Genomic DNA, 11,801 nt, shown 5'->3' with positions numbered 1-11,801 from the left:
ACCGCTGTGGCCTGTCGGTCCTTGTTCCCAAGTGCGTTAAGCCACGCCCCAACCACGTGCATTTGTTTACTCTCAGTGAAGAGTGAATGCTCGCAGTCACTAGATCTATTCAGTATATATACATTTAAAATTACAGTAATACATATAGAAATTTTTTTCTGTGAAATTAAACTTTTCATACTTAATTTTAATTACACAAATGTGTCAACGTAAGTAAAAACAGGTAACTAGCTAATTTAGTTAATATACGAATTCAGAAAACCTATTTCATTATATAACGGACTCTGGGCTTTAAGGGACGCTCACCCCCCCACCAACCCCCCTCCCCCCCGAATTAGTCCGTTAAGGCGAAGTTTTGCTGTACTCTGGCTGCATTGAGGAGGAAACACTTCTCTCTGCTTGGTACAAAGACCAGGGAAACCTACAGACGTTAAGAGTTACCGACCAGGGCGCTGCGTTTCAAGCCCCGAGCTCCCCTACCCACCCCGGGAAGCCAGACCCGGTGAAACGGCGGGAGATCGGGCGTCCGAGGGCGGGGCAGAGGTGGGCGGGGCGCTGTGGGCGTGACACTCGGTCGCTGGGTGGGGGAGGAGCCGGAGGTGCAGCGGAGAACGCGCCCGCCGATGACGTCACAATCCGGCTCTCCCGTGAGCACTCGCGCCGACGCCGGTTGGCTCAGCTCTCGGAGCCACGCCTGGGGCGTATCATGGCGGCTCGCCGCGCTCAGGCTGTTGGCTCCGTGAGTGCTGTTCCCCTACCCTCGTCCTTTTTTTCTTGTCTGTCCTGGGTTTTCTTTCTCTTCCTGTTGCCGCCACCTTGCCTCTTTGCCTCTCTGACTCCGCTGGCCGTGCCGAGGCTGCCTGTCCTACCCCTCTCCCTGGTTCTGGGAATATATTTATTTACTCCTTTACGCCTGTGGCGCCGCTGTGATCCCTAAACACGTGTCGGTCCGCTCTCTAGACTTCCAGCCCAGGAGCAGACTGGTGGCGAACTGTGCACTGTGGGTGTCTTGGGGGAGACCCCTGACGCGGCGGTAACTGGTCATCAGGAAAAGCTTTTGAGACCCAAAGTGCGTGTAAGGAGTTCGCAAAGCAAAAATGACATGGCAAGGTAGATAAAGTTAGACAGGGTTAAAAAAAAAAAAAAAAAAAAAAAAAAATCACTGAAGGAGGGTTCAAGGCGGAGGCAAAAACATGGTTAAAGGCAAGAAGTAGAGAAGGTGTCCTTGAAAAACAAGACGTTCAGTTGCGTGGTGATGGAGGAATCAGAGCCCACAGGCTTGTAATTCCTGCTAAGCAGCGACTCGAACCTGAGGCCAGTTGGGAGTTATTGAGGGTTTTAAGGAGAAAAATGATTGGATGAGATTCGTGTTTTCACATCCTGAGGTAGCAGCGTGGAAAGTGGACTAGAGAGTACCAGTTAGAAGGCTGTGGTTGCCAGGCAACCAGAGAGGACGGTGATCCTGGCCGAGGCACTGATGTCGAGGGTCCAGAGGTGAAGGCAGAGTGAAAAGGGAACTGTGTGCCTCGAACTGTGTGCTTGGGGGTGCTATCTGCAAGGTTAGCGAGCACTGGGAGAGGAGTGGATGTTGTGAAAAGTTCAGCGGGGAGCAGCTGTGGTGCCTGCAGGTTGGCCAGGTGGAGAGTCTGCCGGGCGCATGGATAGAACTAGAGCTAAAGTAGAGGTTTAGGAACCATCAGCATCTATCCATGGCATCCGGTGGGTGAAGTCATTGCGAGGAAAATATCGAGTGTTGTCAAGCTTCAGCCTATATCACTATCAATCTGGGGAGCTTATTTAAAATACTGTCCCCCTCCCATTCTGGCTCAGTAGATTGAGGTCATCTACAAATCACCTGCATTGTTAATGAAACTGGTGACTCTGAGGTACCACTTTGAGAGAAACCATAGTGTTCCATGTGCCAAGCAATGGACAGGCTTTCAGAGAAGCAGGGGCTTAAAAAAGGCAACCAAGAGAGGAAGACGCAAAAAGTCCGAGAGTCTGGGCTTTGGTTATGCTGATGGGGGGTTCTGAATGAAGACCTGGTCCCGGTTTGACAACCCTGACCATGCATGAGGGTGGCTGAGGTGGAGTGAAGGTGAACGTCAATAGGAGGGCTGTCCACAAGGACACTGATGTCATCTAGAACTTGAAGATTGGTTTTTGCTAAAGATGAACTGAACCTGGAGGTTTGGCCAGAAAGCTAATCAAGGAGCATTGAGGGACAGGGATAGAACTGTAATGGCTTAGAATTATCGCTGAGGATCAAAAAGGATGAAGGTCCTTCCTGTAAGTATTGTTGAACTCTGTCGGAATCCTATCCTCCTATATAATAAAAGGGTAATATGCAAATTGACCCTAAGGACGGAATACTGGGAACCACTGGGAATGACTGGTTGCTATGACATGTACTGACCACCAGAGGGCAGACAGTCAACACAGGAGCTGCCTCCTGGTGGTCAGTGCTCTTCCACAGGGGGCGCTCCGCTCAGAAGCCGGCTCATGGCTGGCCAGCGCAGCTGCAGCAGGCCTAAGCCATCAGTTGTACATCCCCTGAGGGCTTCCAGGCTGCCAGAGGGATGTCTGACTGCCAGCTTAAGCCCCATCCCCCTGGGGAGCGATCCCCTGGGGAGCGGGCCTAAGCTGGCAGGTGGACATCCCCGAGGGTTCCTGGACTGCGAGGGTGCAGGCCGGGCTGAGGGACCCTCCCCACCCCCGAGTGCACAAATTTTCATGCACCAGGCCTAGCAGTGGGAATAGGCCAAGCTGGACCCATGCCCTAAAATTATCTACATATAGACAGAATTGTGTTCAGAGTCTGTGACAAGTATATAAAAATAGTTCATGTCCTCCTTAGGAAGCCCACATCATAGATGAAAAGATAGTACAAGAAACAAATGCAATGGGGTTGTATTATATATGTATTTAGCTTATGGGAACTCAAATGTATAGATGACTAAACAATGGAATAATAAAAAATTGTACTTATGTCCTTTTTTATGTACTGTTCATTATTAGGCACATTTTCATTTATATTACTATAAAGTACTATGTCCTTTTTTTTTTTTTGGTACTCCTCACCTGAGGATATTTTTCCATTGATATTTTAGAGAGAGTGGAAGAGGAGAGGGAGAGGATGAGACAGAGAGCAAGAAGCATAGATGTGAGAGAGAGACATCGATTGTTTGCCTCTTGCATGCGCCCGGTTACGTGCCCTTGACCTGAATCAAACCCAGGACCCTTCAGTCCGAGGCCTGATATTCTATCTACTGAGCCAAACAGGCTAGGACCGATGTCCTATTCTTTATGAGCAATTTAAAGGATTATTTTCAAGGGTGATTTTGAACAATCTTTTTTGCAACCTGCTGGCTTTATAGCTAGACTCTATATAAAATGGGACCCACTATCTTTATTGATCACTGCTCTTAATAGAGGTATGTGCAAGATGACGTGGGAGCCCCAAGGAGGGAGCAGCATTCTACCTGGGATGGTTCACAGAGGAATATAGGTTCCAGTTGAGCACTTTAAGGATTGGTGCAGGTTTGTTAGAGAAAAATGCAAGACCAGAGCTGGATGGCCAGCTGTCTGAGTTGATTGTATAGCTGGACTAAAAGACTTCTAAGGTTTCTTTAAGCTCTCAACTCCTTTACATTTCCTCTTCATTTACATGCCCTCTTGATTTTTTTTTTTTCTGTTCCTTTATTCTTCCCCAAATTTCCTCGTGGGCAGGATTGTCATGAAGTTGTTTTAACTAGATTCACTTTTCTCAGGAGAAAACCTGGCTTGAGACTGCCCAGGCCTTCATCCAAGAGACCCTGTGTCCAACTGGCAAGGAGCCTACTCTCCAGTTCACTCAGTTGGTAATTGACTGTGTGAAGACTACCTGGTTGTCCCAGGGAAGGCACCAGGGTTTTACACTGCCCCTCAGCTACAGGTAAGGAAAATTGGGGTTCAGGGGGAAGTTCGATTTGGAGTTGAAAAGGAAGGGCCAGAGAAAAGTGAGGGGAAACTTGGTAAGGGGAGGGAAAGGCATAAACACCCCCCTTCTGCCAAACATTTCCATTCTTCATCAAGCTGCTTTGCTTTTCCTATAGTTCTCCAAAGTAGGCTTAAGTTAACTTTAGAGAAGAAAAGGAAGGGAGAGGTCGAGAGAAGACTGAAAGGAGGTTTGGAGAAAGAACTCTCAAAGTGGGAGGAAAGCGGATACTATTTTATTTTGTGTGTTAGGAAACTAAGATTCACCAAGTGTAGATGGTTGTGTTTAAGAACTAAGTGTAAGGTCTCCTGAAGGTATTTTGTTGTTGTTATTTTGCTTAGTACCATTTCCTAAACTGTTCTAGGCAATATTAATAAAATAACACAAGAAAAGGGCTCCATGGCTAAATAAACTTGAGAGACATTGGATATGATAAGCTATTCTAAGAGAGTCATAAGACTCATTAACATATTGAAGGCTCTGAAATATCCTGCAAAAAGAAACCTCATAGAAGTATATACTATTTTGAAAATAAAGTGTATTATTTATGTGAATATTTTTATATATTTACTGTATATGCAGTTATCCCTAATTGATATATAGTAGAGTTTTACATACCTTTAGACTTTATATAAGTTGTATATATATGTGTGTATATATATATATCTTTTGCAATTTGCTTTTTGTACTTGACATTATGCTTCTGAGATTTATTCATATTGATAGCTCTAACTCATTTATTTTAGCTACTTTTATGGTATGTGAGTATACATATCACTGTATATTTATCTTTTAAAAAATAAAAAAGGTAGAAATCTGTTCAGCTTTGTTTAATTTTTCATTTACCAAACTTATTTGAGAGCAGGAGATGTTTTCCCTGACACTCCCTTAACCTGCATGTAATTTGGGCAACACTTCAATCAGCTTGGCAATCTGTCTCAGTCAGTGAAGGCGGGGGATCTTTGGTGAGAAGACAATGTAATTGTACTCCGTGTTATCTAAAATGCCATTTTCAAAATTCTGTGTAATTTCTCATCCATGGACTTCATTATACACCAGTGGAAAATAACAAGTGTTGGAGAAGATATGGAGAAAAGGGAACCCTTGTACGATCTTGGTGGGAATGTAAATTAGTGCAGCCACTATGGAAACACTATAGTGATTTCTCAGAAAACTAGAGTAGAACTCCCATATGATCCAGCAATTCCTCTTCTGAGTATTTACCTGAAAAATATGAAAACACTTATATATAAAGATATATTTACTCTATGTTCATTGCAGCATTATTTACAATAATTAAGTCATGGAAACGCCCTAACCAGTTTCACTCAGTGGATAGAGTTGTGGACTGAAAGGTCCTGGGTTAGATTCTGGTCAAGGGCACATGCCCAGGTTGGGGGCTCCATCCCCCGTTGGGGGTATGCAGGAGGCAGCCAATCAATGATTTTCTCTCATCATTGATGTTTTTCTCTCTCTCTCCCTTCCTCTCTGAAATCAATAAAAAATATTAAAAATAAATAGATAAATAAATAGAATGATCATGACCTTCTAAGTATTTGGAACATCTGAGAAACTAAAAAAAAAAAGAGACATGGAAGCAACCTAAGTGTCCACTGATGGATGATTAGATAAAGAAGATATGGTACATATACACACATACACAGTGGAATACAATTCAGCCATAAAAAAGATGAAATATTGCCATTTACAATAACATGAATAGATCTTGAAAGTATTATGCTAAGTGAAATAAGTCAGACAGAAAAGGACAAAAACTGATGATTTCACTCATGTGGAATATAAAACAAAAAGTAACAAATAAAAACTCAAAGACAACAGAATGGTAATTACCAGAGGAGAAACAGGGTGTGGGGAGAGTGAAATGGGTAAGGGGCTCACATATATGGTATTGGAAGGAAATTAGACTTCGTGTGGAAAGCCCTTCATAAGAGTACACAGATCTTGACTTAAAATCTTGTACACCTGAAAATTTTATGTTACCCCTATAAATGTAATTTAAAAATATTAACATCAACAAGGATGGGGGGAAATTTTCTAAACTGGAATACTAAGAGAAATATCTGTATTAAAATGTTATTCAGCCCTAGTTGGTTTGGCTTAGTGGATGGAATGTCGGCCTGCGGACTAAAGGATCCTGGGTTCGATTCCAGTCAAGGGCACATGCCTGGGTTGCAGGCTCAATCCCCAGTAGGGGGCGTGCAGGAGGCAGCTGATCAATGCTTCTCATCATTGATGTTTCTATCCCTCTCTTCCTCGCCCTTCCTCTGTGAAATCAATAAAAATATATTAAAAAATAAAAATATAATGTTATTCATAGCCCTGACTGAGTGGCTCAGTTGGTTAGCATCATCCCAATATGCCAAGGTTGCAGGTTCGATCTTTGGTTAGGGCACACCAAAGAAGAAGCAACCAATAAATAAATGGAATAACAAATTGATTTTTTCTCTCTCTCCCTCTCTCAAATCAATAAAAAATGTTATTCATAACTACACAGAAAAGGAAAATATATACTTTGACTGGTTAGCTTCAGAATAAAGACAAGAAGGATCGCAAATCAAATAAATAAACCAGCGGTAACTAAAATTGCTGGCCCACCAGCATGTAAATCAGCACCCTACTGTCGTCACTGAGAAAGTGTTGCCTGCAAAAAAGAGCTGAACTAACAGTGAGCTTATTGGCATTGTGGTTAGCCAGGTACTTAAGGCTCAATTTTTAAAACATTAAAATTTGTCATATTTGATTCAGCTCTTTTTTATAAGAAGTAAAATGTTACAAAGTGAGTGAAGTCCCCTAAGTGCTCTATCCTGATCCAGTTCTCCCCTATCCCTTCTCCTTAGGCAATCTCCCTCCCTCTCTCCCTTCATCTTTTCCCCCTTCGATCAATTGAACTTCTCCCTTAGTCCATTTTCCCCATTGACCTTTCCTTGGGATATGGGGAGATTTGTCGGGGTTGAGGGTAACTTCCTAGGTTTGGACACAACTTTGCTCCCTTCCTTCTGCAGCTTTGTCTCAGTGCAGGACCTCAGGAGCCACCAGCACCTTCCCTGCTGCAGCCACCTGACATGGAGCAGTACTGCATATCAGGCCTGGGCCCAAGAGGCTGGACTCGGTGGGACCGCCCTCCCCCGAGAGCGGCTGTTACTTTTAGGGACACTAACAGACTTACCGGCGGACTTGGAACAAGAGTGCAGAAATGGAAGCCTCTATGTGAAAGATAACACTGGTATCCTGGCCTGTGAGGTGAGTAGCAACGGGATGTCAGATGCCTCAGATCTAACAAGAATGGTGTCTAGGGAGTGAGGCAATTCAGTGTCGGGAACAAAGGTGGAGGCAGGTAAAAGGGATGCTGATTAACCTTGATGTTGGTCTTTCCTAGCTCATAGATCTGGACCTTTCTTGGCTGGGCCATCTCTTTCTGTTCCCCAGTTGGAGTTACCTTCCTCCCGCCAAGTGGAATGCCTCAGGAGAGGGGCACTTGGAGCTCTGGGGTGTCCCCGTGCCAGTGGTGCCCTTGACCATCAGTCCTGGCCCTCCGACCCCTATTCCTGTTCTCTACCCGGAGGCTGCTTCCCGCCTCCTCAGGCACAGGTAAGTCTTCGCTCTCCAGGGGAGGAGGAGCACTCTGAAACCGGGAGGGGGATGGTGAGTCCGTGGAAAGAAGGAGAGAAAGGTATTGAGAGTAATATTGATGAGGTGCTCCAAATAAAGGGAATAATATGGCCTCTTTGGAATACCCATGGGAAAATGGAAATTTTTAATCATAATTGGATTATTCTTTACAGGGAAGGGGAGGAATTTGCAGGGGAAAAGAAGAGAAATAATGACTTCTTCCTCTCTCCTTTCTCCCTTCTTTAGAAGCAAGCTCAGAGTTATACAGCCAAACCTGGCTGGGAAGCTGGTTCGATTGAGTGCTCTGGTGAAAAGTAAAAAGAAAGCTTACTTCATTGCGTCTCTTGGTGAATTATCCCCAGCTGGCAGCCAAGCTGGCAGCCATGTATCCATCATTGTGCAGGTGAGGAGTAGAGTCAATTCAAGCTGTTTACTTTTACTAGTGTTTTCCTACTTTGATATTTCTCATTTTTCTATGCAACTGCCAGGAACATTCCTTTTTCATCCTGGCCAGTGTTTTCATTGCATAGCTTGCTCTAAGTTCTGAACATTTCTATGTTGTTGCCTCTTATTGAATTATTCTTCTCTCTCTCTCCACTTCAAGATGTCCTTCAAGTTCCTCTTCTTTCACTTGGCCTTTCTAATCATTCCAACCCATCCTTAGTAAATGTGTATTCTTTGTGCCTCTTGATCATACATGGCTCCATATTATTTCTTGGGTTTGTGTCTGTGGTTTGAAATATGTTGGAGAAGAGGGAACAGTCTATTACAGTTCCCATAACATCTATCCTAATACTGGATACATACGTACCCAGTGCGTATTGACTAAATAAATAGAAATTGTTTATACGTTATAGGGTGAGAGAGGGGAAATGCAAAAAGGATATAAGTTTCTGAATGGAATATTTATGTATTTGGAAGGAAATTTTAGGGATGGTTTGTATCTTGGGGGAGGGATTTGGCATCTCTTAAGAGAGAAAAGAGATCCTAAAAGTTCTATGGCTTAAGATTTAATTGGCAAACAAGGAAGATGAGGCAAGGAAAGCTCCTGAGGGCAGGTCTTTGAGGTTAAATTTTGATGGAAAGGGACAGAAGGATAGCTTGTGAGAAGCATCTCGTGTCCCATGTTGCCTGCCTCTGCACAAGCCAGGTCCCCGCCCAGCTGGTTTGGCACCGAGCCCTTTGGCCTGGCAGGGCCTACGTGCTGACAGAGCTGCGCGCATCCAAGATTCATGGTCACCGTTACCGTGTTTGGACCACCAAGCCCTCCTCTCATCTGTTGCCGCTGAAACCAGAATGCGTGCGAGAGCTGGACCTGGACCTGGAGTTGGGCAGAACTCTCTTGGAGGCTGACCCCAAGCCACTCACCGGGACAAGCAGCATCCAAGACAGGCAGGAGCAAAAGGGTCTTGCCCGGGACTCCAGGCTCCTGTCATACACGGTGAGCGTAAGGGAGAGGTCCTAGAGCTTGAGGGGCAGGAAACTGGGTCTCCAAAGAGGAAGGGAATGGGGATCAACGGGCCCTTTGACCTCTGCAGGGAACGGTCACTGGCGTGCTGAATCAGCCCGCTGGCCTCTATGAGCTGGATGGGCAGCTGGGGCTCTGCCTTTCCTACCAGCCGTTCCATGGCCTCAGGCGGGTGGTGCGACCAGGAGTCTGTCTGGAGGTACGTGAGCGATCGGGCTGCTGACCAAAGAGGCTCCCCAGCAGCTTCTGCCTTTCTAGGCGGTCTTTTCTGGCCGCAGGGCGGGGACCTTTACAACAGAAATATAAAAACAATAAGGGTGTATTGGGGGGTGGGCATGTGCGTTTGTTAAGAATGATTTGGATGAGAGCTCAGATCAGAAGGTAGAGGCTACGGCAAAAGGAGGAGGGCTTGGGACCAGAGCATCTCCTTCACAGAAGGGCATCTAACTGGAGGAGGAGATGTGGGAGCTGAAGCGCAGGTGTAGCGAGGGCCAGAGTGAGGTCAGGCCGCCTGCTGAGTAGGGAAGCCATGCCAGCCGGGAGCCCCCTGACCCACAGAAGGGTTGAGTGGAGCTGATGAGAGATGAGGGCTTACCCGGGGACAGTGGGTTGTGATGGAAGGTGAGGTGTGGAGGGTGAGAGGAAATGACCTGTATGGAGAAATTGGAACCCGGGCAGGGAAAACTGCAGTCAGCTCTGCGTGGGGTCACTGAGTGACCTTCACCTCTGCTGCTTCACCTTCTCTGCTTGCCCCCAGCTCCAGGACGTTCACCTCCTCCAGTCAGTGGGTGGAGGGACGAGAAGGCCGGTGCTCGCCGCTTGTCTCCGCGGTGCTGTTCTCCTTCGGGGCTTCTCTCGCCAGAAGCCTGAGACTCAGTCTTCCTTCCAAGCCTGGGGGGCCTCCCTGTATGAGCAGCTGGTATGGGAGCGTCAGTTAGGACTTCCCCTGTACCTGTGGGTTACCAAGGCCCTGGAGGAGCTGGCCTGCAAGTGAGGAGGATGACGGTCTGGGCTGGGGTGGCACTGGGGGTAGGACACCACCTCTGTGAGGGAAGCAGGATCCTGGGAGAGGCAGGGTCTTGGGGAAAGTGACTCAGCTCCTTTCCCAAGGCTGTGTCCCCACGTGCTGAGACACCACCAGTTCCTGCAGTGCTCCTGTCGCGGGAGCCCCAGCCTGGGACTGCAACTCCTGGCTCCTGCCCTGGACGCTCTGGCTCCACCAGGCATCCCCAGTCGGAACGCACACAAGGAGATCCTTGAAGAGCCACATTGCTGTCCACTCCAGAAGGTGTGAGGATGGGGAAACGGGGTGGCGGGGGCGTACATGGGATGCCCAATCCGATTTTTCTTCTCTCCTGACAGTACACTCGGCTGCAAACTCCTTGCTCCTTCCCCACTCTGGCCGCCCTGAAAGAGGAAGGGCAGTCCAGGGCCTGGACTTCCTTTGACCCTAAGACCCTGCTGCCTGTCCCAGAAGTTTCTCACCTGACCAGTTGCCAACTCAATCAGCGCCTGGCCTGGTCCTGGCTCTGCCTGCTGCCCGCCGCCTTCCATCCAGCCCAGGTCAGTGGGCTCCAGCAGGGCTCAGGGCGCTTCCTCTCTTTGCCATTCTCACTCCCACTGTCGTCGTCATTTCTCATCATGTTGACTGACTAGCCTTCTAACTAGACCACCCCTCCCTGCAGCAACTAGAAAGAGAGGTAAAATGCAGCTTGGATGACAAAACTCCCTGGCTTTAAATCCTTTTGTTGTTTTCCCCAGGGCACGTAAAATAAAACCCAAACTTCTTCTTGTGTCTGCTGAGGTTCTCTAACTTTGATTTGAACACTTTCTCTCCTACTACCAAGTGTGTGAACGCGTGTGTGTGTTTTTCACATCTGTCTTCCCCCCTCAAAAAGAAGCTCTTTGAGGTTAGAGACCATGTCTTTTTTACTTTGTAGCTAACCTTTAACACAGTACCTCGCACATAATAGATGCTCAATATGTGCTTAATAAATACTTGATACCTTGGCTTTCATCTCCCTGCAGGTTTTACTTGGGGTTCTGGTGGCTTCATCTCATAAAGGTTGTCTGCAGCTTCGGGACCAAAGTGGTTCCCTCCCCTGCCTACTCCTGAATGAGCGCTCGCAGCCCGTCACCGACCCCCGGCTCCTAGGTTTGGAGGCCAGAAGTAGAGAGAGGGTCGTCGTGGAGTAGGGTCTCAGCACATGGGGTTTGAGAGGAAGCACCTGCTGGGATTTTCTAGAGACGCCGAAGTACAGACGTCCATCGCGTTTGGGGAGAAGTTTGGGAGACTGGTGTCAGCACGTAGAGAAAAGGGGCAAGGGGCTCCCTAGCCAGACCTCCAGTCCCTACCTCGTGCCTGACGCGCACACCAGATGGCCGCTCCCACTTCCCACCTCCTTAGTTTGGAGGAATAATGGTCTTATTGGACCCACTGAGATTTGTAGACAAGGAGATTCTGGAAAGCAAAGTTTTCTTAGATCTGGGAACAGGCAGGCGTTGTAGGATTTGTGAGAAAGGAGATGGATGCCTTTCAGCCTCAGGGGCCGGGGTGGGACGCATGCGGGTGGAATGGTTTCCCTTGGAGTGTCATCCCTCTGAGGTGGGGTCAGGCCAGGTCTAGATTGGGCAGCAAGACCGGCAGGAAGGTCTGCTCTGCCTCCCACTCCAGGTTCTCTCTGTTGCCAAAACGGAAAGCTTCTCTCCTCCAGGCTTTGGTGCGGG

General features: G+C 47.2%; 1 protein-coding gene across 1 annotated transcript in view; it reads left to right on the top strand.

The window, feature by feature from the left end:
* Positions 1-671: 671 nt before the first annotated feature.
* The window catches only part of CTC1 (CTS telomere maintenance complex component 1), a 16,924-nt gene continuing 5,794 nt past the window's right edge, over positions 672-11,801 (top strand). Inside the window, exons 1-11 of the mRNA XM_006761671.2 lie at positions 672-739; positions 3,771-3,934; positions 7,000-7,237; positions 7,374-7,585; positions 7,853-8,009; positions 8,757-9,047; positions 9,145-9,273; positions 9,832-10,064; positions 10,185-10,362; positions 10,437-10,637; positions 11,103-11,261. Coding sequence (XP_006761734.1) covers positions 707-739; positions 3,771-3,934; positions 7,000-7,237; positions 7,374-7,585; positions 7,853-8,009; positions 8,757-9,047; positions 9,145-9,273; positions 9,832-10,064; positions 10,185-10,362; positions 10,437-10,637; positions 11,103-11,261 — 1,995 coding nt within the window. The 5' untranslated portion in view covers positions 672-706. The remainder of the gene's footprint in view (positions 740-3,770; positions 3,935-6,999; positions 7,238-7,373; positions 7,586-7,852; positions 8,010-8,756; positions 9,048-9,144; positions 9,274-9,831; positions 10,065-10,184; positions 10,363-10,436; positions 10,638-11,102; positions 11,262-11,801) is intronic.

This window comes from Myotis davidii, unplaced genomic scaffold (genome assembly GCF_000327345.1).
Source record: "Myotis davidii unplaced genomic scaffold, ASM32734v1 scaffold37, whole genome shotgun sequence".
NCBI lineage: Eukaryota > Metazoa > Chordata > Mammalia > Chiroptera > Vespertilionidae > Myotis > Myotis davidii.
The sequence above is the reverse complement of the archived record's forward strand: the minus strand, read 5'-3'. Positions and strand labels throughout refer to the sequence as shown.